The sequence below is a fragment of the Chiloscyllium punctatum genome, chromosome 16 (genome assembly GCF_047496795.1).
Source record: "Chiloscyllium punctatum isolate Juve2018m chromosome 16, sChiPun1.3, whole genome shotgun sequence".
In the NCBI taxonomy this organism is placed as follows: Eukaryota; Metazoa; Chordata; class Chondrichthyes; order Orectolobiformes; family Hemiscylliidae; genus Chiloscyllium; species Chiloscyllium punctatum.
Window position 1 is genome coordinate 41,476,155 of NC_092754.1, and position 22,365 is coordinate 41,498,519.

Here is a 22,365-nt window from a genome sequence, read left to right on the forward strand (position 1 = left end):
TGAATGGGAAGCAGACTTGATGGGCTGAATGGCCTACTTCTCCTTCTCATAGAGTTACAGTATATTCATTTCAAGTATTTAATCAATTCTCTGTTGTACCAATGGATCTGTCTCCACTGATGTTATGGGCTCTGCAATCGAGATTATCAGAAGTCATTGCATTAAAAAAATTCTTTTCTCATTCTTTGTCTCTTTATCTTAATATTTTTAATTTATGCCCACTGGCTGTGTCATAGGGTTGCGTTACGCAGGGTTGCACTCAATAGAGAATTGAGTCTGCTGACTGCTGATTCAATATGTGTACCAGGACATCTTGGGAGAGGGAGGATACAAAGGCACCTTTTAGTTTTACCTTCAGTGGATCAATGGCATGGAGACATCTGGTTGTGTGTGCCTGACACAATGTTTATACCAGAGAATTTAAATTCTAAATCTAAATTCATAACAGAAAGCAGGTAAATTGTAACATTGAGGTTACCAGCACAGGATTACTGTCAGAATCTAGAAACTCGAAATGAAGTTATGGCAGATCGATCACAAAAAAGCATCAGTATCAGCGAAGTGTGATTAGATTAGATTAGATTACTTACAGTATGGAAACAGGCCCTTCGGCCCAACAAGTCCACACCGCCCCGCCAAAGCGCAACCCACCCAAACCCCTACATCTACCCCTTACCTAACACTACGGGCAATTTAGTATGGCCAATTCACCTGACCTGCACATCTTTGGACTGTGGGAGGAAACCGGAGCACCCGGAGGAAACCCACGCAGACACGGGGAGAACGTGCAAACTCCACACAGTCAGTCGCCTGAGGCGGGAATTGAACCCGGGTCTCTGGCGCTGTGAGGCAGCAGTGCTAACCACTGTGCCACCGTGCCGCCCACAATGTGGTTCATTTTGGCAATGTGATGTGATGTGAACCACATGTGATGTGGTTCATTTTGGCAATTGGTAAGTCAACTTGTTTCCTTCCTTGCAAGATAGGAATCAAATGTGTTAGAGGTGTGAACAAATTTGGGAATATAGTTTATTGGAACCCACAGGGGGAAGTAGGAAAATCATTTATAGCAGCATTAGCGGAGTTGAGGTGGTCAATCTGAGAACTTGCTTGAGTTGATGTGAACAAACACCTTGTGGGTGAATCCAGAACAAGGAGGGCATAAGAAAATACAAAGCCTAACAGGTCAAGAATTTAAGAGGAATTTCCAGACAAGATTGGCGAGAAAGTGGACCTCACTGCCACGTGGAGTAATTGAGGTAAGTAGTATTGGATGCATTTGTAAAATGCCACCATTCCAGAGGACCATAGGCTACTGTCTTATTACAGAGAAGTAATTGGTGATTTATAACTGAGTGTCACCAACTCTCAGATGAGGAGTGCGATAGAGGCAATGGGACCTTCGTGGTGATGTCAGCCAGTACAAGAATTGAACCTGCACTGTAGGTGTCACTCTGCTTTGCTAGCCAGATGTCCAACCAACTAAGCAAACGAAAAACCAGGAAGGGAATATGCAACAAAACCAGGAAGAGACTTGGTTTGAATGTGCATTCCTGATGAAGGGATTATGCCTGAAATATCAACTGTCCTGCTCGTCGGATGCTGCCTGACCTGCTGTGCTTTTCCAGCACCACACTTTTTGACTTTGAGTGTGCGTTGACAAGTTGAACTGAATAGCATTGTTGCTGTACTGTGGATTTGCTATAATGTAAGAGTGGAATATAACAAATTGCCAAACTATTGCTTTTGACCTGGCAGCTGTCACATAATGACAAAGCAATGCAGTGTTAATGTTGTTTTGCAGCAAAGGAGATGTTATCGACGGAGAAAGGTACATTTATATGGCACTTGAGAGCATTCTTACTGTACCTACAACCGATTTTCAAGCATTACCTTTGAAGTTTCTTTCATAAAGCTGTCAGTTATTTTGCACTCTCCAACCACCCAAGATCAGCAAATAAATGATTGGTGAGAGAATCTGTTCTTCAAATCAGTGTGAGGGAGAGTGTCGTTGGTCGGAGGCCACCGGGGAGCTCACTGCATTTCCTTGAATGACCCTGGGCTTGTTCATGCCAAACATGAAGCATGCTTCACTTTAAAGTCAGGTCAATACTTTCAATAATGCAGCACGCCTCCAGCAGTGTGCTAAAATGACAACATGTTAGGTGTGTCCAACCTTCCTGGCAGGGAGAGGTGGTGTTGGAAAGGTGCACATTTCAATGTTTTCTCTCACTGGGGGAAGGCAAGTTTCAGAAAGACAAGGTTTAGCACAACAGTTAACGAGTTTCTAAGAAAGTGGCAATTCCAGTCAATAAATCAGTAATTTAAAAGAATTATTAAAGCTGTTCATTTACTAAGTGCCAAGCGGCAGAGCCAACGAATTGTTTTGCCTTTCTGTTTAAGACGCAGAGTTAGAGAGAGAGAAAATGATGAGGCTGAAGTGCTGGCTACCAGGGAGAGGGAGATGACTGGGGTTGAGCTTGGGAGTTGTGTTTACAAACCACTGGTGACTCTCACACTGAGCTGGGTTTGACAAAATTAGTAGTAGCGTTGCCCTTCAGCCTGTTTTTCTCTTCTCCCAACTTTCTAAGTAGGTTTTTGGGAGGCAGGAAATCTATATGACTTAGTCTTGGGGTTCGCACAAGCTCCCTGTCCTTGAATCTTCTTTCTGCCTGTCTCCTGCTCTGAGACTGTTTTTTCTCTCCCTCTCGAACTCTCCTCTCCACCCCTGGCACAGTCCACCTGTTCTGGGCTCAGAGCTTTGCTTCTGCCTGATGAGTTCGTTGTTTGGAGCCTCTGTCTACTCACTGGCCAAGCAGGTGTCCCTTCCCTTGCACGGACTCTACCCCCCACACACCCTCTGTTGTTTGTAGTGCAAAGGCTTCAGTCTGAACGAAGCTACTACTTTTTGTACATCTCTCTGTTCTTCCAGTTAGAGGCTGTTTGTCTCTGGCATTTTCAGCTGATTGGGTTACTCGTGAGGCTATGAGTCGAAATATGGGTGAGGAAGAAATGGCTTCTGATTGGAGAAGCATCTTGCAGAAGCATTCAGTTGTCCTTCTTGAGGGATTCAGACCCAGGTAGCAGGCCAGGTAGGATGTTTCAGTGGGTGCATGGTGACCCATAAGCTGTCTCTTGGACAAACCTGACCTAAACCATGAGGGCTTTAATTTGCTGCCTTCTGACTTGAATCTTAATTGAGAGATGTTTATTAAAATCATAAAACAGAAGAGCAGGAATAGGTCATGCAACCTCTTGAACATTCCTCACCATTCAGTGAGATCATGGCTAATCTGATAACCTTCAACTCTACTTTCCTGCCTTTTCCCCATAATGTACTTAACAACCTTGACAGCTCTCTATGGTAAAGAATTCTTCATGGTTTCGTTACCCACTGAGAGAAGAAATTTCTCCTCATTTCTGTCCTAACTGGTGACCCCTCACTATGAAGTGATATTGTCTAGTTCTAGGCTCTCCATCAAGGAGAAACCGCCTTTTTGCGTGAACTGATGTGGAAAGATGAAAGTTGATTTTGTTTTAATGGGTTTTACCTGTCCTTTTTATTAGATGTGATCCCTGCAGTTCGTCAGTGCCATCCCAATGAGTTCTCCTGTGGGTCTGGCGAGTGTGTTCCTCTTGAGTATCGCTGTGACTTCAGGGCTGATTGCAAGGACATGTCTGATGAAGATGACTGTGGTAAGAGGTCTTCACTCCTGACACTTGCAGAGTTTGGAATTCAGTGTGCAGTTTCTCTTTCCCCTCGGGTTTTTGGGGCAGTGCTGAACTGTGTCATGATTGAAGAGGGAGGCTCATTGCCCACAAGAAGCAGTAACTATGTGTTCTTGGAGCATGTGTTCCTTATGGTAATTCTGATAGGACACTTTATCATAGACCCAAAATTTTACTGCTGTTGCAATGGAGTGGGAGCCGAGGATAAGCTAATCACTGATGTTAGCATATACAGTGATAGATAGGGAATGATCCTCTGGTCCATGCAGGTAAACTCTCTGCTGATTGGAGTCATACTTGACACATACGAAGATGATTGTGGTTGTATGAAGTCAGTCATCTCAGCTCCAGGGCATCTCTTCAGGAAATCTCAGGGTATTGTCCTCAGTCCAACTATCTTCAGGTGCGTCATCAATCACCTTCCCTTTATCTTCAGGTCAGAAGTGGGGATGTTCATCAATGGTTGGACATTGTTCAACACTTTTCGTGTCTCCTCAGATACCAGAGCAGTCGATGTCCAAATGTTCAGGCTTGGGCAGACAAATGGCAAATAACATTCATACTTCAAGTGTTAGACCATCTCCAACCTTATGACTGCCTCTTGACATTCAACACACTCTCTGCATTCCTGCTCAGAGTGTGAGGATTGAGTCTGAATGAAGCTACTCCTGTTTGCACATCTCTTTGTTATTCCAATCAGAGGATGAATTCCCTGACTATCAACAACCTGGCAGTTATTCTGACCAAAAACTTAACTTGTCTAGTATATAGAAACATAGAATCCCAAAAGGGCGGGTGGAGGCCATTCAGCTTCTCGAGTCTGCACTTACACTCCAAAGCGCATCCCACTTCCCATACTACACCCGTAACCCCACAATTACCATGGGTAATCTACCTAGTCTGCACAAACCTGCACATGGGGAAATTTCCCATGGCTAATCCACCTAATCTGCACATCTTTTGATGTGGGAGGAAACTGGAGCACCCGGAGGAAACCCACATACGTACAAACTCCACACGGTTACCCGAGGCTGGAATTGAACCCGGGCCCCTGACGCTGTGAGGCAGCAGTGCTAGCCACCAAACCACCATGCCAGCCCCAAAATAAATGCCATGGGTGCAAGAGCAGGTCAGAGGCTAGGAGTCCTGCAGCAACTAGCTTCTCTCCTGAACACCACCCCATCCCCACACCCCAATATGCCTGTGTACCATTTACAGGACAGAAGTCAGGAGTGTGATAGAACCTTCTTAATCAAAGCAAAATATTGAGGATGCTGGAGATCGGAAACAGAGTAAACATGACAAGTTGAAAATGACTCTCCTTCAGACTAAGTTTGGTTCTCCTCACTACCTGTTGCTGAAGGATTGGGAGGTGTGTGCCAATCTTTCGGGCCTGTGGCCCCAACTTTTTGTAATTTATTTTGCAAATTTATTTACTTTGCCAGGCAGTATATTTATACAACTTGAAATTCAATACTCACTGTCCTCAGTATTCTGTTGTAGTTGTTGAGAAAATCAGTTGTTTCCCAACTTGATGCTCTTTATAAACTCCCACTACTCCATCTCTCTTTCATTGCTTATCAACAATTGGTGGGTAATAGAGTCATTCTAAGGGAATGTTAATGGTAGTATAGGAAGGATGTAGATGAAGAGTAGGTGTTAATGGTAATGGTTAATATTTTTCATCAACATCTGTAATCCTCTTCTATCACAGTTAGCTCTCCCTTTGCCTTTCGCTCTGGGTACAATTACTATCTGTTCAGCTTGCTCCCTGCCATCTTTTTATCCATCATAAAAACTATTAATTTTTCAGCTTCTTTCAGCACGCAAGGAGATTGAAATTTAGCTCAATGTTAATTCTGCTTCCCTCTCCTCCGACACTGCCAGACCTTCTGCAATTCCCAGGACTTAATGTTTTGTGTATTTGGTCTCCAGCATTTGAGTTCCTTTGCTTTTGTTTTAGAATGTGAATTCATCTTGGATGCTGGTGCTGATGGGCTACACCCTTCTCATTGACAGTTAATGCAAATGAAAATGCGCATGCGTGCGATGGTTGAAAGATTTATTATCACCCATTTTGTGTTAATTTTCGAGATGATCTTATACCTTAATAATGCCAACACCTCCAAGGTGAACAATATTCTATTTAATTGTGAAAGAATTGACTTGTTTGATCTTATAAAGAAAGCTTTAGCCAGGATGCAAGCAGTAGGGTTTGGCTCTCACATTTATGTTTTTTTAAAACCTACAGCAAAGACCATCACAACAGTTCCCCCGCCTCCAACTTTGAAAGTTGATAGGAGAGTCCAACCAACCACACCAGCTGCTTTTGTGACACCCAAAGCAGAGAGACGAACACCAAGGCCACTTGTTACTGCAGCACCCCCTGCCCCCACTCCAGATTTTCTAAGGCCCTGCCCAGTAGACAAGGCCGTATGTCAGAATGGGCAGTGTATCCCTAGAGATTATCTGTGTGATGGAGAAAGGGATTGCACAGATGGAAGTGATGAGCTGGACTGTGGTAAGTAGCTGAAGCAGAATTCCTTGATGCCAGTTTGTTCAGAATGTTTGTGCAGAATGTCACCTTTGTTACCATTTGACTCTGAAATTCAGGACAAAATGGCACATTTATTCAAGACACTGCAGTTGTTAACTGTTGGAATGTTCTGGAAAGCAAACAGTGGGGGAGAATCGCTAAGGTGTTCCTAGCCTAAAGGGCAGAGAATTGGCTGTGAATGATCTTCACTTCTAGTTGTTTAAGTCTGACCCACTGCTGGAAAGTGTGTGATACTTGCTAAAAAAAAATGAGCTGTTCTTGAAAGTTTCAATGCACATGCACCGGGGAGAGGCTGGTATCCACTATATTATGATGGTTACATACCCAAAACTTCCAGTCCGTAAGACATGGCTTCTGCTCTCTATAGCACTGGACTTTCCGATAAATTGTTAATTTTTAAGATTTTCTGTTTTGTGCATCTCTCTCTCTCTCTCTCTCTCTCTCTCTCTCTCATATCCCACCCCTTCCTCACCCCAAAGCTCTTGTCCCACCCCCACACATTTCTTGTCTCACTCCCAACCCCAATACCTTTCATCCTTTTAAGCCACTCCACTTGAGGAACCCTACACCCCCCTCCCCCCCCCCCCCCAAACCCCCAAGAGCTGTCCCAGAACCCCACCTTTGCCCTCCCCCTAAAATCCCAGACTTTGCTCCCCCAATTGAGCACACTTTAAACCTGTTTGATCCGGTTTTTAATTGCCTGTCCAGTTGTCTGTTCTTATGGCTCAGTGTCACATTCTGTTCATTATCACTCTTGATGACCATCATGGAATATTTTATTACATTCAGAATGCAATGTAAATGGAAGTTGTAGTCCTTGTTTAAACGTCTCTTTCTGTATCTCTGAAATTCACCCACCACCCCACCCCATCCACTCTTGTGATATCCTCACAGCTATAGTTCTGAAATGTAGTTAGTTCTGGCTTAACTGTGGAAGACTGTCAGAGGTTCAGTTTCAAAACTGAAGATAGTTGGAGATCAGTCTAGCATCCAAGACTTGGAATCAGTTCCTGGGACCTTGAGCTTGACCAAGCAGTAAGATCTGATACTTGAAGAAAGGGAGGAAGTAACCCTCCCAAAGAAGCCTTTTGAAATTACTGTTTAAATAATTTATATTTCAGTCTTGTAGAGGCACAGCAAAGTTGTCATTTTGTCTCAATTTTGAGCTGACCATTTTTCTGCTTTTAATATGTACCATTAACAACTACTTTAATTCTGTATCGATTCATATCAGAACACACACACCCATGTGTACATCAGTCTCTCTAAATTCAAATAATATTCTGCTAATCTATTTTTCCTCCCAAAATGGACATTTTACCATGTTACAATCCAGGTGAATGTTTGCCCACTGACTCAACGCATCAAACGTTTTTTTGCAAACTCTTTGAATCCTCCTTCTACCTGTCATCAGAAAATTTGGTACAATACAGTCAGTCCCTTCATTGGTATAGAATGTAAATCGTTCAGTCCCTCACTGTGGTGTCTATGACTCACCTTACAGTTTGCCAACCTGAAGGTGATTTGGTTATCCTGACTCTGTTTGCCAGTCTACACCAACACCGTTCTCTCTCTACTCATTATTTAATCACAACACACAGCCTCATTTAATCACTGATGAATTGAGGGGTGAAATATATTCCTTACATTTATTTCTACAAGTCTTCACAAGATATAATTTGATATGTAGGTCTCACACTCATTTCGATGTCACCACTCTTTAATGATCGCATCTCCAATGCAAGTTGCATCTACTCTTCATGATTCATTGAAAAGGTTCCCAAACCAACATATACAGCATCAGTTATGTACAGGCAAAGCCTGGGGAATGTCCAGCATCAAGTCTCCTTGTGTTTTTTCAGACAACTCTTGACAAAGGTGTGTCTGGTATTGTTTTAGAATTTTTACTGAGCCCTGTTCTTGTTCCACAGGAGCACCATCACCATGTGAGCCTAATGAGTTCAAGTGCAAGAATGGGCGCTGCGCCCTGAAGCTGTGGCGCTGCGATGGGGACAATGATTGTATGGACAACTCCGACGAAGAGTATTGTCGTAAGTCAGCTAAAAGTGCTTGTCATGCCAGAACAAGTGGCATATTGGTGTGCTGTGTCAGCTGCTTTGTTTAAAACCCTTTGAACTTAGACTGATTTTAGATTACAGAAAATGTCGTTGCTCTAATAAGATTGATACCAAAATTGGAGGTGTAGTGGACAGCAAAGAAGGTTACCTCAGATTACAACAAGATCTTGATCAGATGGGCCAATGGGCTGAGAAGTGGCAGATGGAGTTTAATTCAGATAAATGCGAGATACTGCATTTTGAGAAAGCAAATCTTAGCAGGACTTATACACATAATGGTAAGGTCCTAGGGAGTGTTGCTGAACAAAGAGACCTTGGAGTGCAGGTTCATAGCTCCATGAAAGTGGAGTCCCAGATCTAGAGAGCCTAGGTTTAGGGTGAGAGGGGGAAGGTATAAAAGAGATCTAAGGGGCAACATTTTCATGCAGAGGGTGGTGTGTATATGGAATGAGTTGCCAGAGGAAGTGGTGGAAGCTAGTACAGTTACAATATTTAAAAGACGTCTGAATGAGTAAGTGAATAGGGTTTGGAGGGATATGGGCCGGGTGCTGGCAGGTGGGACTAGATTGGGTGGGATATCTGGTTGGCACCGAAGGGTCCGTTTCTGTGCTGTACATCTCTATGATTCTGTGTTAACTATGTCCTTGTGAATGTGGCCAAATGTGTCCAAATTACTGAAATCTACGACAAACACAGAAAATGCTGTAGGTCTGGCAGATCTGTGGAGAGAGAAACAGATTTAATGTTTCAAGAATCCTGAAGAGGAGTCCTACCAGGCTCAAAACGTTAACTCTTTCTCTCTCCACAGATTGCCAAACCTGTATCTATAAGCATTTTCACTATCTGATATAGATTTCCAGCCACTACAATATATTTCTTTTATTTCACTGAAATCTACGTTGAGTAAATGCTCTTGTCTTTCTAATTGCTGTTGATTTGCGGTCAAAGGCACAGTGGTTAGCACTGCTGCCTCACAGCGCCAGAGACCCGGGTTCAATTCCCGCCTCAGGCGACTGACTGTGTGGAGTTTGCACATTCTCCCCGTGTCTGCGTGGGTTTCCTCTGGGTGCTCCGGTTTCCTCCCACAGTCCAAAGATGTGCAGGGCAGGTGAATTGGCCATGCTAAATTGCCCGTAGCGTTAGGTAAGGGGTAGATGTAGGGGTATGGGTGGGTTGCGCTTCGGCGGGGCGGTGTGGACTTGTTGGGCCGAAGGGCCTGTTTCCACACTGTAAGTAATCTAATCTAATCTAATCTAATCTTTACAGACAAAGGGCAGTGCAAGCATTCCTGAAGGGTAGTCATCATCTTCAATGTATCATTAAACTTGACTCCAGTATAGACTCTGTCCGTAATTCAATGTTATCCTGATGGAAATATTTTCCTGATGGAAATTCTAACCAGTTGCAGGAGAGGTAGCCCCCTTGAGTGGCCTGCTTCAGTTGTAGAGAGACGTATTTAGAGATTGTGGCCTGGATTCTTTGATGTTATTTTAGTGCAAAATATTGAACTCGGAGTTCCAGGCCAGCGCCTATTTAAGCAATAAATATGGGAGGTCATTGGTTGAACATTAGATCACATGAGTGAAGAACTCTTGCATTTTGGAGGGATCCATAGCATGTGGTCACTCTTAATATTAAAGCAAATTCGCAATTACACTGACCTGGCAGGATATGTGCTTATATTTTATGACTTGCAAAGTTAAACTTTCCTCTATTTAGATTAGATGAAAATAATGAAATGGTATTTAACATTTTTGTTTCACCGCTACGTTGCCATGCTTTTTCTTTGCTTGTTTATATTCGTTCTGTTACATCGTTTGGTGTATTGTAAACTAGATTCTGTAGTGAAAGATTTGATCACCCTCCAGTCCAGTTAATAAGTTTTAGTAAAGTTGTGTTCTGTCAACTTTCAGCTACCAAAGGGCCTGGCGATATGTGTGCCCCTGAGCAATTTGTCTGTGTTTCAACAAGACAGTGTATCCCAGCAAGTTACCAGTGTGATGAGGAAGCTGATTGCCCTGATCGATCAGATGAATTTGGATGCAGTAAGTAACTGACGCTGCCGTTCTGTAGGACACTTTGACCAATACTGTCTTGCCTGTGTTTGAGCTCAGAGAAGTGAATTGGATATTGAAGCTTTGTTGGACTTCAGTATGAAATTTAGTGGCCTATTTCCTTGAAGCTGTTTGTGGGAAAAGAGCAGCATGGTTGTGGCCAATTGGATAGTTTCTTTTAAAGAGTTAACTTAGAAATAGGAGGCTGGATGACACCTTTTTGCCTTCTGCTGCCAGAAATAGTTAATCCAACCTTTGATGGTTTTGAACATCAATGATCTACTTTGCTCTCAGGACAGCAACCCCTATTTCTCGGGTCTTGCCGCATAGCTGAAGTTCTGTCCCCAGTAAATAGTCCCTACATCCTCTCTAAAGCCTTCACATTTTCTGAACAGGTGATTTTTTTTTTGGATTGGCCACAGTATGTCAGTGGTGTTTGCAAGGAATAAAACATTCACCGGATGACCTCTGAGTTATTTCAAAGGCACTATATAAGTCATCAAGGAAGTGACTTTCAGGGAAGTGTTGAAACGAGTTACGTCACTTTTTTAACGGAACTTTCAGAATATGGTAGTGATTTGGGAAATGTGTAAGATGTCCTGAAGAGCCCAATATTGGCATACTGTTATTTATCACACTTCCCTGTTGCCACCCCTTCCTATTTGGAAGAAGCAAGTCGGCTTCTTCTCATTGCAGCAGAGGGATCTCGCTGGGGAAAGGATTTCTGATTGTGAGTCCAGTGGGACGTTAAGGATACCAGCCTAACCATTAGTATGCTTACCTCAGCAAGATTGGGAGCAAGAACCAGCCTGGTCAGTTAGAAGCTTTGAGACTTCAGTCAATATTTAGTTAGGTAAAGTTATGAAGGATTAGGAGGCAAGTCCAAATCTAGATTAGTCATCATGTAATTGAGAAAGAAGGCCAATGGGGCTGAATGGCTTTGTTCCTATCCCTCTGCTTTGCTCGTGCTCCTCAAATTCTGAGTGACTTGGCTTGGATTCCAAGAAAGTCATCAACAATGCACTTGTTTCTCATTCATAATCATTTAGGTTTCTCACTCATAATCATTTAGAAACAGTTCATCAAGTTACAATAGACAATGGTCAGAAATGATCAAAATCGTGAGCAGGCTGGGTAGAGTGGATAGGGCTGAATCTGTTTCCACATAGTGTCATACAGCACAGAAACAAACCCTTCAGTCCGTCCAGCCCATGCAGTCCCTCATCCCAAACTAAAGTAGTGTCACTTGCCTGTGCTTGCCCCATATCCCTCCAAACATATCTAAATGTCCTTTAATTATTCTAACTGGACCACTTCCACCACTTCCTCTGGATGTTTATTGCACATGCAAACCACTCTCTGTGTAAAACAAAAAAGCCCCTCATGTCTTTTTTAAATCTTTTTCCTCTCACCTTAAAAATAAGCCCCATATTTGAAATCTTGACATCCTCACCCTAGGGAAAAGACATCAGCCATTCACCACGTCTATACCCCTCATGATTTTATAAACCTCTATAAGGTCATGCCTCAACCTTCTACGCTTCAGCGAAAAATGTCCCAGCCTATCCAGCCTTCCCCCTGTAACACAAACCCTGCATTCCTGCAACATCCTGGTAAATCTCTTCTGACCCCTCTCCAGCTGAATAATATCCTTCTTGTAACAGGTTGACCAGACCTGGGCACAGTACTTGTAAAAGGAAAAGAACAAAACATGACATTTATTTGGGCTGTGATTGCTGACACCCAGGAGCATGTACATAGCAGCAATCTCTCTTATAAATATACTTAAACAGGGAGTGAGGAATACCCAACAAGTGCCTAATAATAAAAAACAATTAATGAAAGAGTACATCGGGTTTAAAAATGTGTTAAATAAGTAGAATTTTAATTTTTAAAGATAGCTTAATATCGCGCATGCACAGTCAGAAATAATGGGTGATGAGCATGTGCAGTTGGCACTCATCATCATCAGCAAACATCACTTTTTTTCAAAGCAGTTTTTCTTAGTTTATGGGAAATACAGGTATAGTTTGATTATATCGCCCAGAGAATATGGTGTTTGTACACCATTAGGAATTGTTTTATAACAGAGTGGATCCCTAAGTCAGCTCCGAGGCCATTATGCGGCACACTGACAAGATGTACCTGGAGTCCCATGTAGCCAGGACCACATGGAGATGGCAGTTTTCCTCATTGGACATTCACGAACAAGTGGGTTTTTATTGGTGGACCCAGTTTTTGGTCATTGTGGCTATCAACCCACAAATTGCCAGTTTTAATAAATTTCACAATTTTGCCCAGTGGGATTTGGATTTTTAACACTAACTATCACACAAGGATCACCACAGCATCCTCATGTCATGAGGAAATCCCAAAGTGCTTCAATCATCCATTGCTTTGAAATGCAGTGATCGTTGTTGTGTAGGGAAACATGGTGATTGCTTTACACACAGAGAAGACCTATGAAAAATTGACAGGGTAAAGGATTATTTGATCATTTCGGAATAGAGAAATATTTCTCACGATGTCAGGAGGGCCCCTTACTCTTCTTTATCAAGTGCCATGAGATGCTTCAGCTTCAGACTGGGCCTTGGCCTAATGCTTTGTCCAAAAGGTGGCATCTTTGACAGTGCAGCATTCCTCCAGTATGGCATGGGAGGGGTGGCCTATTCTTTCAGCTTCTAGAGTCAAGGTGATGACATTTTGAGCTGGAGCCCTCCTGCAGGTGGAACTTTTGTTGAGATCATCAATGAAATTCATTTCCCCTTTCCCACTGAATCTTTGAAGGGAAATAAACTTATTCAAAAATTATTATATTTGGACTTGAAGCTGTCCTTCACTTAGGATGAAGAAATGATTGCAGAGATCAGCACGCTAACAAAGTTGCTAATCTATGTTCTACTTTACAGCTCCTCCTCAGGTGATCACACCACCAGAAGAAACAGTCCTGGTGAAGCGGGGTGGTACAGTGACACTAACGTGTGTGGCAGCGGGAGTTCCAACTCCCATCATTACCTGGAGATTGAACTGGGGTCATATCCCTCTTTCCGGCAGGTAAATGCGACATGGTCCTTGAGTCAGTCAAATGTTGGCTTTGTGGCAGCCAGGCAGTCATAGCTTTGTGGCAGTCATAGCTTTTCGAGCTGGCATATAGGTGAAACACTTGAATGGCAACACAGACAGCAAACGGTCCACTCCCCAGACATCATGTTTGACACTCTACACCCTCTGCACTTTGTTTGGGAGAGCTGAAAATCAGATGAAAGGTAAGTTACAAAAATATCAAGAAAATTTGCATCCAACCCCCTTAAAACAATTTAATCTAGTTCAGGAGATGATTGATGTAATCCAGTGACACAGATTCTCACTTGTTGCTTGCCTTTTCTCCATGTGCAGAGCCCTCCAATAGAATCAGCAAATAATGTGAATAAGTACTGGAGTGAAGTCAGTGAGTACATAGTTGAATGATTCTCACTGTATTTGAATGGGCTGAGTGTTTCCCAGCTTTCTAAAATTACAGCCAGTCTATCATTGCTTGATCAGATTTGCCAGATCATTAGCTTATTACGTAATTAGATCATAGGGGATTTTTCTTTGCAGCCCTAATGACCCTCAGTAACAGACTTAAACCTAGTTCCATGAAAAGCTGCAGGGGAGTTTTGGATTCAAACTCTTTGCATTTTCTCACATAATTGTGAAGGTATATATCCAAACTTTGTCCCTTGGGTTGGAGAGATAATAACACAAGAATAATAACTATGTCAAACAGATATTTTGCTCAATACTGTCTGAAGGTAAATGCATTCTGCTTGACACCAACTCTCATATCTATTTCTCTCTCTCATCCACTCTTCTGTTTTCTCCTGCTTTCTCTTCAGTTTTGCTCTTGTTCTCTGCCTTATTCCCTCTGTCTTGTGCCCCAATCCTCCTCCCTTTACAGATGTCAGAGGTAGTTTCTTTACTCAGAGAGTAGTAAGGGTATGGAATGCTTTGGCTGCAATGGTAGTAGATTCGCCAACTTTAAGTACACTTAAGTCGTCATTGGACAAGCATATGGACGTACATGGAATAGTGTAGGTTAGATGGGCGTCAGATTGGTATGACAGGTCGGTGCAACATCGAGGGCCGAAGGGCCTGTACTGCGCTGTAATGTTCTATGTTCTATATTCTCACTGATGGGGAAATTTCTGAACTGGGACAAAGGAAAAGACTAGCTAACAGCCTGAATTCCTAATGTTGAAATACGCGACCATATTTCCATGGCTATAAATGAAATGAAATGGGATTTATATTGTGTAATGTATGTCTCAATGCCCGTGTATGCAGTTAGCTTTCTGAGCACAACAGAAAGGCTCTCACCTACTGCTGTGGAATGTCATTTAGAACAATTGAATTCACTTCTTGTCCTTGGACACACTCAGCTGCTATATGTTGTTTTAGCACAGCTTTGTTGCAAAGTTATAACTGAAACCAATTCTTATGTTTTTTTTTGTCCAGAGTTACCATGACTAGTCAGAATGGCCAGGGGACATTGATCATTAGGGATGTCAAGGAGTCCGATCAAGGAGCTTACACATGCGAAGCCATCAATGCCAAAGGAATGATCTTTGCAATCCCCGATGCACTGCTGATTTTGAAATCCAACCCAGGTAATACCTTTAGGTTAGGTTCAATGCAACTGATGAGTTAATAATAGAAAACATCTATCAATAATCATTTTATTTAGTAATATCCAAAACTGTCAGTACTTGGGGTTTGAAATGACAGTGGTCATCACGCAGGAATGCATGCTTATCCATCAATCTATCTCCTGACTTGTAAGTAAATGTTTGGACCTGTTGGCTTTAATATGTGAAAATCAAAGATGGGAATTTGCACAGTGACTTTTTCTGGAAGTGAAGGATTGGTGGATCTGTCTTGATTAAACCAGAAGAACAATCAGTGCAGTACTTACATCATGTGGATGGTAAGGGAGAGAACTGCCCAGAAAGCAGTACATCATACACTGGGTGTGTGGGATCACTAATTATCTGTCACTGGTTATTCACTACAGCAGATACTCTGAGGATCAAATGCCATTCGTTACCCAGTTACCTTTCAGTTTTTAAACTCAAGTTGCTTGTTATCAGTTATCCCCTACTTGACCATTAACACCTGAAACGTCAACTTCTGCACCTCCTGATGCTGCCTGGCTTGCTGTGTTCTTCCAGCCTCCTCCCCGTCTACCTTGGATTCCGGCATGTGCAGTTTTCTTTTGTCTCTGACCATTAACACTGCCACCCTTATGGCAAAACTAATGAAATGCAACTATTAATCACCAAGGGTGATTCAGGAGCAGCTCAGTCTTACAGACTGAGAGGATTCGGATCCATGCTTGCTGGGTGGGGAACAAACTGATCTCAGCCAGTAGCAGGAATAATACAATTAGTGTTAAAAGTGTTGGGACTGGAGAAGGAGGATAGATTCTCCTGTTTGTCTCCTGCCAGAGCCACGGGGTACTGGGGAATAGACATTATGCCCCACCCAATTGTAACTTCAATTGGTGTTTGATGCGAACTGCCTTGTGCTGAACCTGACGGATAGAAGTGGAACTGTAATCCATTAGGGGATTCATGTGGGGACTGGAAAAATGGTGGTGTGAAGAGAACATTTTAAGAGAAGGATTTTGTCGAATTAATTTTCCTCTGACTAATACAGGGATTCCAGTGTAGGATTCATGATAAAGTTGCCATAGTTCCAGAGAACTTTAGGACTATGCTCTCATTCGAGAGAAATGACAGGTGGTAGTTCAACCTGAGGGTCACCTGACCCAATCAGACTAAGCAGCACTACTGCTCCACTTCAGCCACCTCTGAACTTTCCTTATCTGACTCTTATCATTGCAACCCTCTCGCCAAAACTGCCCTAAAGTACATTTCCACTGTTTGCTTCAACCACTCCCAGGGGCAGTGTGTTTCACATTCACACCAGTCTTTGAGCTTGGAGGGTTCTTCCTTTCTATTTTCCTTCTTCTTTTAAGATATTCCTTAAAATGTACCTCTTTGGCCAAGTTTTTTGATCATTTGACGCTAATACAGTATCTCGTTATTTGGCTTGTTTCATACTTTGGTTTTTATTTAAATATTTTTTTATGAAAGAATGGAATTGATATGGCAGCGGTTTGGACATGCACTATAAAGGGTTAAACTGAGTTTCAAATCTCAACCTAGTTATGAAGGGTCGACTGATAAAACGTGCTTTAACCTGCAAGGTGTCCTTTATTTTGCTAGTTGTCGATTCAAGGCTCTGGTGGGTAGGGATGTGTTGTTTTCTAATTATTTAATTCTGGGGGGAAGTGGAGCACTGTTAAGGCCACTCGGCTAGTCATTTAGAATCCCAGGCTACGTTTTAGGAATGTAGGTTCAAACCCAATTGTGAAATTTGAATTTAATTATAAAAAATAATCTGGAATTAAAAACTTATCCTGGCAAGCATGTAATCATTGTCAATTGTGTAAGAAAAAGCTCTTTGGTTTTGCTAATGTCCTTTCGGGAGATATCCTTATCTGATCTGGCCAACATATCATTTGCATCCTTTACTGCCTAATGCGCCTACATACGTACTTGCAGTGACTGGTCTTCGTGAACAACCAGGCCTTGCTGTACCTCCCCTTTCCCAATCTATTGCTATTCATAGAATAACCTATCTTCCTTTTCTTGCTACGACAGTGGATGACCTCATATTTATCTACATTATACTTCATCTACCATGAATTGGCCCACTCACTCAACTCATCTCTGAAGGCTTTCTACATCCTCCTCATAGCTCACTCTCCCACCTTGCTTTGTGTCACCTGTAAACCTGGAGATGTTACATTTCATTTCTAAGTAACAGTACATGGTCATCAAGGCCTTGTATACGTATCAGTAATGTTCTGAAAGCAGCATAGATGAAATTATTTCGGGCCCAGTTTAATTCTCTCCTCATTCTTCCTCCCCCTTTTTCATAAAATCCCTACAGTGTGGAAACAGGCCATTTGGCCTAACAAATCCACACAGGACTTTCAAAAAATAACCCATCCAGATCCATTCCCCTACCCTATTACCCCTGACTGATCCACCTGACCTACACATCCCTGAACACTATGGGCAATTTAGCATGGCCAATTCACCTAACCTGCACATCTTTGGATTGTGGGAGGAAACCGGAGCACCCGGTGGAAACCCACACAGACACGGGGAGAATTTGCAAACTCCACACAGACAGTTGCCTGAGGCTGGAATCAAACCCTGGCGCTGAGAGGCAGCAGTGCTAACCACTGAGCCACCATCTACACCAGTCACAAACGTTTATCTAATTATCTGTTTTCCTTTTCAGGAGTTTGCTCTGAAGGTCACTTCAATGTGGAGGGTAGTCTGCGATGTGTTCCTTGTTTCTGCTTTGGTGTTACTAGAAACTGTGAATCTACAAACCGCTATAGAAACCAGATACATCTGCGCTTCACTGAGGAACACAACTTTATGGGTAAATTATTATAAAAAGCATCTGCTCCACACCTTTATTTTTGCTTTGAAGATTTTCTTTGAGTCTTTCATCAGCTCATCCTTCTGTCTGTTGTCAGTTGTGTTTCTTAAAGAAAAAGCTACCATGGAAAACAACCTCATTATGATTCATTGGCAGACTTGGAAATTTACTAGGTGCTGAGCTACTGTGTTAGTTGATACCGCATTCACGTTGCAGGAAGGCTGATAGGTTATTTGGCACTTCTTCACTCTATGGTAGTGACCATCCACAGCAGAAGTTTGCACCCTTAGCTGGTTTGTCTTAATAATTCTCTATCAACTCCCAAATGCTGAAGCAGCAATGTAGGAATAAGATTTCCACCCGGTCTTGGGACTGAATGGTCTTGCTGGCACAATAAGACAGTAAGTAGGTGCAAAGAAACTAATTGAGAATACTTCGCAGAAAAGCAACTTATGATACTTGTCACAGGATCTGGTTAGCTTTGCAAAGAAACACAAGACATCTGTTATCATAGATGTTGGGGTATAATGCTCTGATGAAGAATCATCCAGCCTTGAAACGTTAGCTCACTATCTCTCTCCATGGATGCTGCCTGACCCACAGTGATTTCCATCATTTTTTGTTTTCAATGTTGCCAAAAAAGTTGACCATTGAAACAATCCCTCCAAACAGGGGGTTGATTTGTATGCTGAATATAAAAGTGAACCATTGGTGTGGCTGGATCACCGTCTTTGTCACTCGCCAGGCTGAGTTTGCTCTGTGTGACCAAGTCTTAAACTCCTGAGCATCTTCACAATGCAGTCCATATCGCCTGGTTGATCCCTTGCACCCAGTTATAAGGTTAAAGGATATGTAATGTCCATTTGTGGGGTGAAATATGGAGGCCGGCTGCTAATGTGAGCAATTTGTGGCAGAAAAGGAAGGTTGATTTAAACATTGAGTATATAGAAAAAGATTAATTTTGGGGTGATAAGTGGGTTTGATACAGACACCATGTCAAGTTAGGTGCTGCAATCCACAACAATCACGTAAAAGCAACAGAAGATTTTACCCGCGGGATTTAGGAGCTAATTCTGGTTCCTCATTAGTGTTAACTGTACTCATACAGGTCCATCTCCATATTTTAAGCTGACTGCTGAGGATAGTAACATTGCTGGTCTGCATGTAGCAAGTGAGCAAGCAATCATTTTTTTTTTACAAAATCATCCTATCTACAAAAGTTTGTCACCACAGTGGCACATAAAGTGAATACTTTGATCACCCTGTGCCATCTCCTGGAAGATATTAAAGCTAATGTCCAGAGGAGATGTGAGCGGTTGTTATGGGTATTATTGGACACAAATAGAGTTTAGATGTGGCCAAAACACAAATTTTGCATCAGGAGAAGGGAGCAAGAGACAGTTGGCTGGCTGCAGAAAAATGGTAGGTGACAGTTTCAGGCAGATGGCCTGGGAGACTGCATTGAGATTATATGAAGAACAATTGCTGCTGATGTTTAAAATTTGGGTTGTAGCACAACTGATCCTCCATTTAGTGGATATTGAAGAGCCAAGCAGGTTGGGTTTACCATCTTCTATATTTCATCCTGAAAATTTGGCTTTCTCCTCTCATCACTCCTTCGCTGACCTCATCACCAAACACAATGCTAATATCTCCCAAGTCCCTGAACTCTGGAAAGTTTTCCTTACATCCCTTCACCTCTTCGCATTGCTTTCATTCTTCAAGATTCTCCTCCAGACCAACCTCTTAGAGCAGGTTTTTGGTCATCATAAGAGAATTAATATCGTGTGAGATTCAGTGTTTGATAGTGATCCTGTGGAACACTTTGGGAACATTTAATTATGTTAGAGCTGTTACATTAATAGCATCATAGACTCCATACAATGTGGAAGCAGGCCATTCAAGCTATTGACTCCACACAGACTCTCCAAAGAGTCAGACCACTCCCCTACTTACCCTATCCCTGTAATCCCTGCATTTCCCATGGGTCATCTGCCTAGCCTGCATGTCCCTGGCTACCACAGGTAATTTAGCATAGCCAATCCACCTAAACTGCATATCTTTGGACTTTGGGAGAAAACAGGAGCTCCTGGACAGACAGTTGCCCAAGGGTAGTATCGAACACTGGTCACTCGTGCCATGAGGCAGCAGTGCTAACCACTGAGCAACTATGCTGCCCCAACTTAAGTTGTTGTTGAATTTCAGACTGCCATTTAACCGCCAACTAGTTCTGTCTTAAGTATGTGTCACAGTCAGCCTCAGTTGAAGTTATCCCCTCTCAAAATTAAACTGAGTGACAATTGTATTTTCTCTCCTAGGTGTGAATGTGACTGCACCAGCTCAGCCTGTGACACCTCCTGTCTCAACCTCTCAGATGATCGTGGATCCTGACTCAGGGGAGTTCCAATTGGTTGATCTGTCAAGACGGTTCCTCAGCCATGATTCCTTCTGGACCCTTCCGAGACAATTTCTGGGGAATAAGGTGCATTTGAAGTTTTAACTGCTATGTAAATGCTGGTTAATCCTGAGAATTTCTCTATCCTGTTTCCCTCACATTTATGAAATGCAAACTTCATGCTGTTGTTATTAAATAACTACAGTATGACTACAGTTCATAGCTCATGAGGAAGAATAAAAGAGAGCTTTGTTTCAGTGATATTGTAGTTTATCTGCCCAGCAGCAGCAGTGTGTACCATCTACATGAGGTACTGCAACCTCTCACCAAGTCTCCTTGAGCAACACCTTTCAAAGCCATACGTCCACCATCTAGAAGGACAAGGGCAGCCAATGCATCAGAAAACCACTGTCTGCAATTTCCTCCACTATCTACACACTCTCCTGCCTTGGGAGTATATCACTGTTCTTTCACTGCTACTGGGTTAAAATGATGGAATTCCCTCCTGACAGCACTGTGGGTGTCCCTACCCCACGTGAAATGGCAGTAGTTCAGGAAAGCAGCTCACCACCACATTCTCCAGGGTAATTTCAGATGTGCAACAATGTTGGACTAGACAGCAATGCCATATCCCTTGAATGAATAAAACAAATAACACAGTTGACAGGAATCCTACACTTGTTTAAAAATCCGCAATGGGAGTGTTTAGATCTTTTTGATATGAATTGCTTTGTGAATTGCATCTTTGAAAAAGACAATGAGATTTTATACTTCTCTATTGTGCCACAAGTCAGATCCAGGTCCAGATCATTTCAGTTTTCTGAAGCTTAACATGATTGAACGAAATATAAATTAGGAACAGAGATAGGTGACTTGTCCTTCAAGCCTGTTTCACCATTTTAATAAGTTTGAAATTGATCTGATTACTCCATATCTCCACCTATCCCTGATAACTGTTCAGTCCCTTGCTTGTCAAGGATCTGTCTTAAAATTATTCAAGGACTCTGCTTCCACTGCCTTTTGAGGAAGAGTTCGAAAGACGCATAACTTTCAGCAAGAGAAAAATTCTCCGAATCTCTGAATTAAATGGGAAACTCTTGATTGTTAAAAAATGGCCCCTAGTTCTAAATTCTCCCACGAGAAGAAACATCATTTCCACACCCCTCAGGATCTTGTATGTTTCAAACTTACTCTTTTAAATTCAAGTGAATACAAGTCTTTCTTGTCTAACCTTTGCTCAGAAGACACCCTGCCCATTGCAGGTATTAGTTTAGTTAATCATGTCTACCTGTTTCCAGTGCACTTCATTCTTCTTTAAATAAGGTGACCACTACTGTACACAGTTCTCCAGACAGGGATTCACCAGTGCCCTGTAGAACTGATCGATAACCTCTTTATTTTTATATTCAATTCCCTCGCACTAAATGATAACATTCTATTAGTTTTCCCATTACGTATTGTACCTGCAAACTAACCTTTTGCAGTTCATGCACAAGAGCATCCAGATCTCTCTGCATTTCAGAACTTTGCAATCTCTCACAATTTTGATATACTTTTTTATTATTACTTTCAAATGGAAAATTTCACGTTTTTGCCAGTTCTTTTTAATGTATCGATACATGTTTGTGACTTCATTATGACCTTCATAACTTACTTTCGTACCTGTCTTGTGTCAGTGCAAATTTAGCACCTTGCCTTTGGTTTCTTCATCCAAGTAATTTACTTAAATTGTAAAATGTTGAGGCCCTATCACTGATTCCTGAGGCACATTACTCATTACATCTTACCAATCAGAAAGTAACCCATTTGTGCCTACTAATTTTTCCGTGCCAATATGTTAACCCTAGCATTGTGAACTTCTATTTTCCACAATAACCTTTGATATGGCACCTTATCGGATACCTTCTGGAAATCTAAGTATAGTGCATCAACCAGTTCCCCTTTATCCACAGCCTGTGAATTCCAGAGAACTCCAGAAAGTTGGATAAACATGATGTCTGTTGACTCTGCTTGATTACTTTGAATTTTTCTAAGTGCACTCCAATAATA

The 22,365-nt window shown here is 42.2% G+C and overlaps 1 protein-coding gene across 14 annotated transcripts in view; it reads left to right on the plus strand.

Annotated features, from left to right (window-relative positions):
• hspg2 (heparan sulfate proteoglycan 2) overlaps positions 1 to 22,365 on the plus strand; it is a 529,465-nt gene that overhangs the window by 218,293 nt on the left and 288,807 nt on the right. For all 14 annotated transcript variants that reach the window (XM_072586792.1, XM_072586797.1, XM_072586801.1 and 11 more), the window contains 8 exons: positions 3,568 to 3,696; positions 5,981 to 6,250; positions 8,218 to 8,337; positions 10,278 to 10,409; positions 13,328 to 13,472; positions 14,916 to 15,067; positions 17,775 to 17,921; positions 20,240 to 20,403. In XM_072586792.1, the coding sequence (XP_072442893.1) occupies positions 3,568 to 3,696; positions 5,981 to 6,250; positions 8,218 to 8,337; positions 10,278 to 10,409; positions 13,328 to 13,472; positions 14,916 to 15,067; positions 17,775 to 17,921; positions 20,240 to 20,403 (1,259 nt within the window). The remainder of the gene's footprint in view (positions 1 to 3,567; positions 3,697 to 5,980; positions 6,251 to 8,217; positions 8,338 to 10,277; positions 10,410 to 13,327; positions 13,473 to 14,915; positions 15,068 to 17,774; positions 17,922 to 20,239; positions 20,404 to 22,365) is intronic.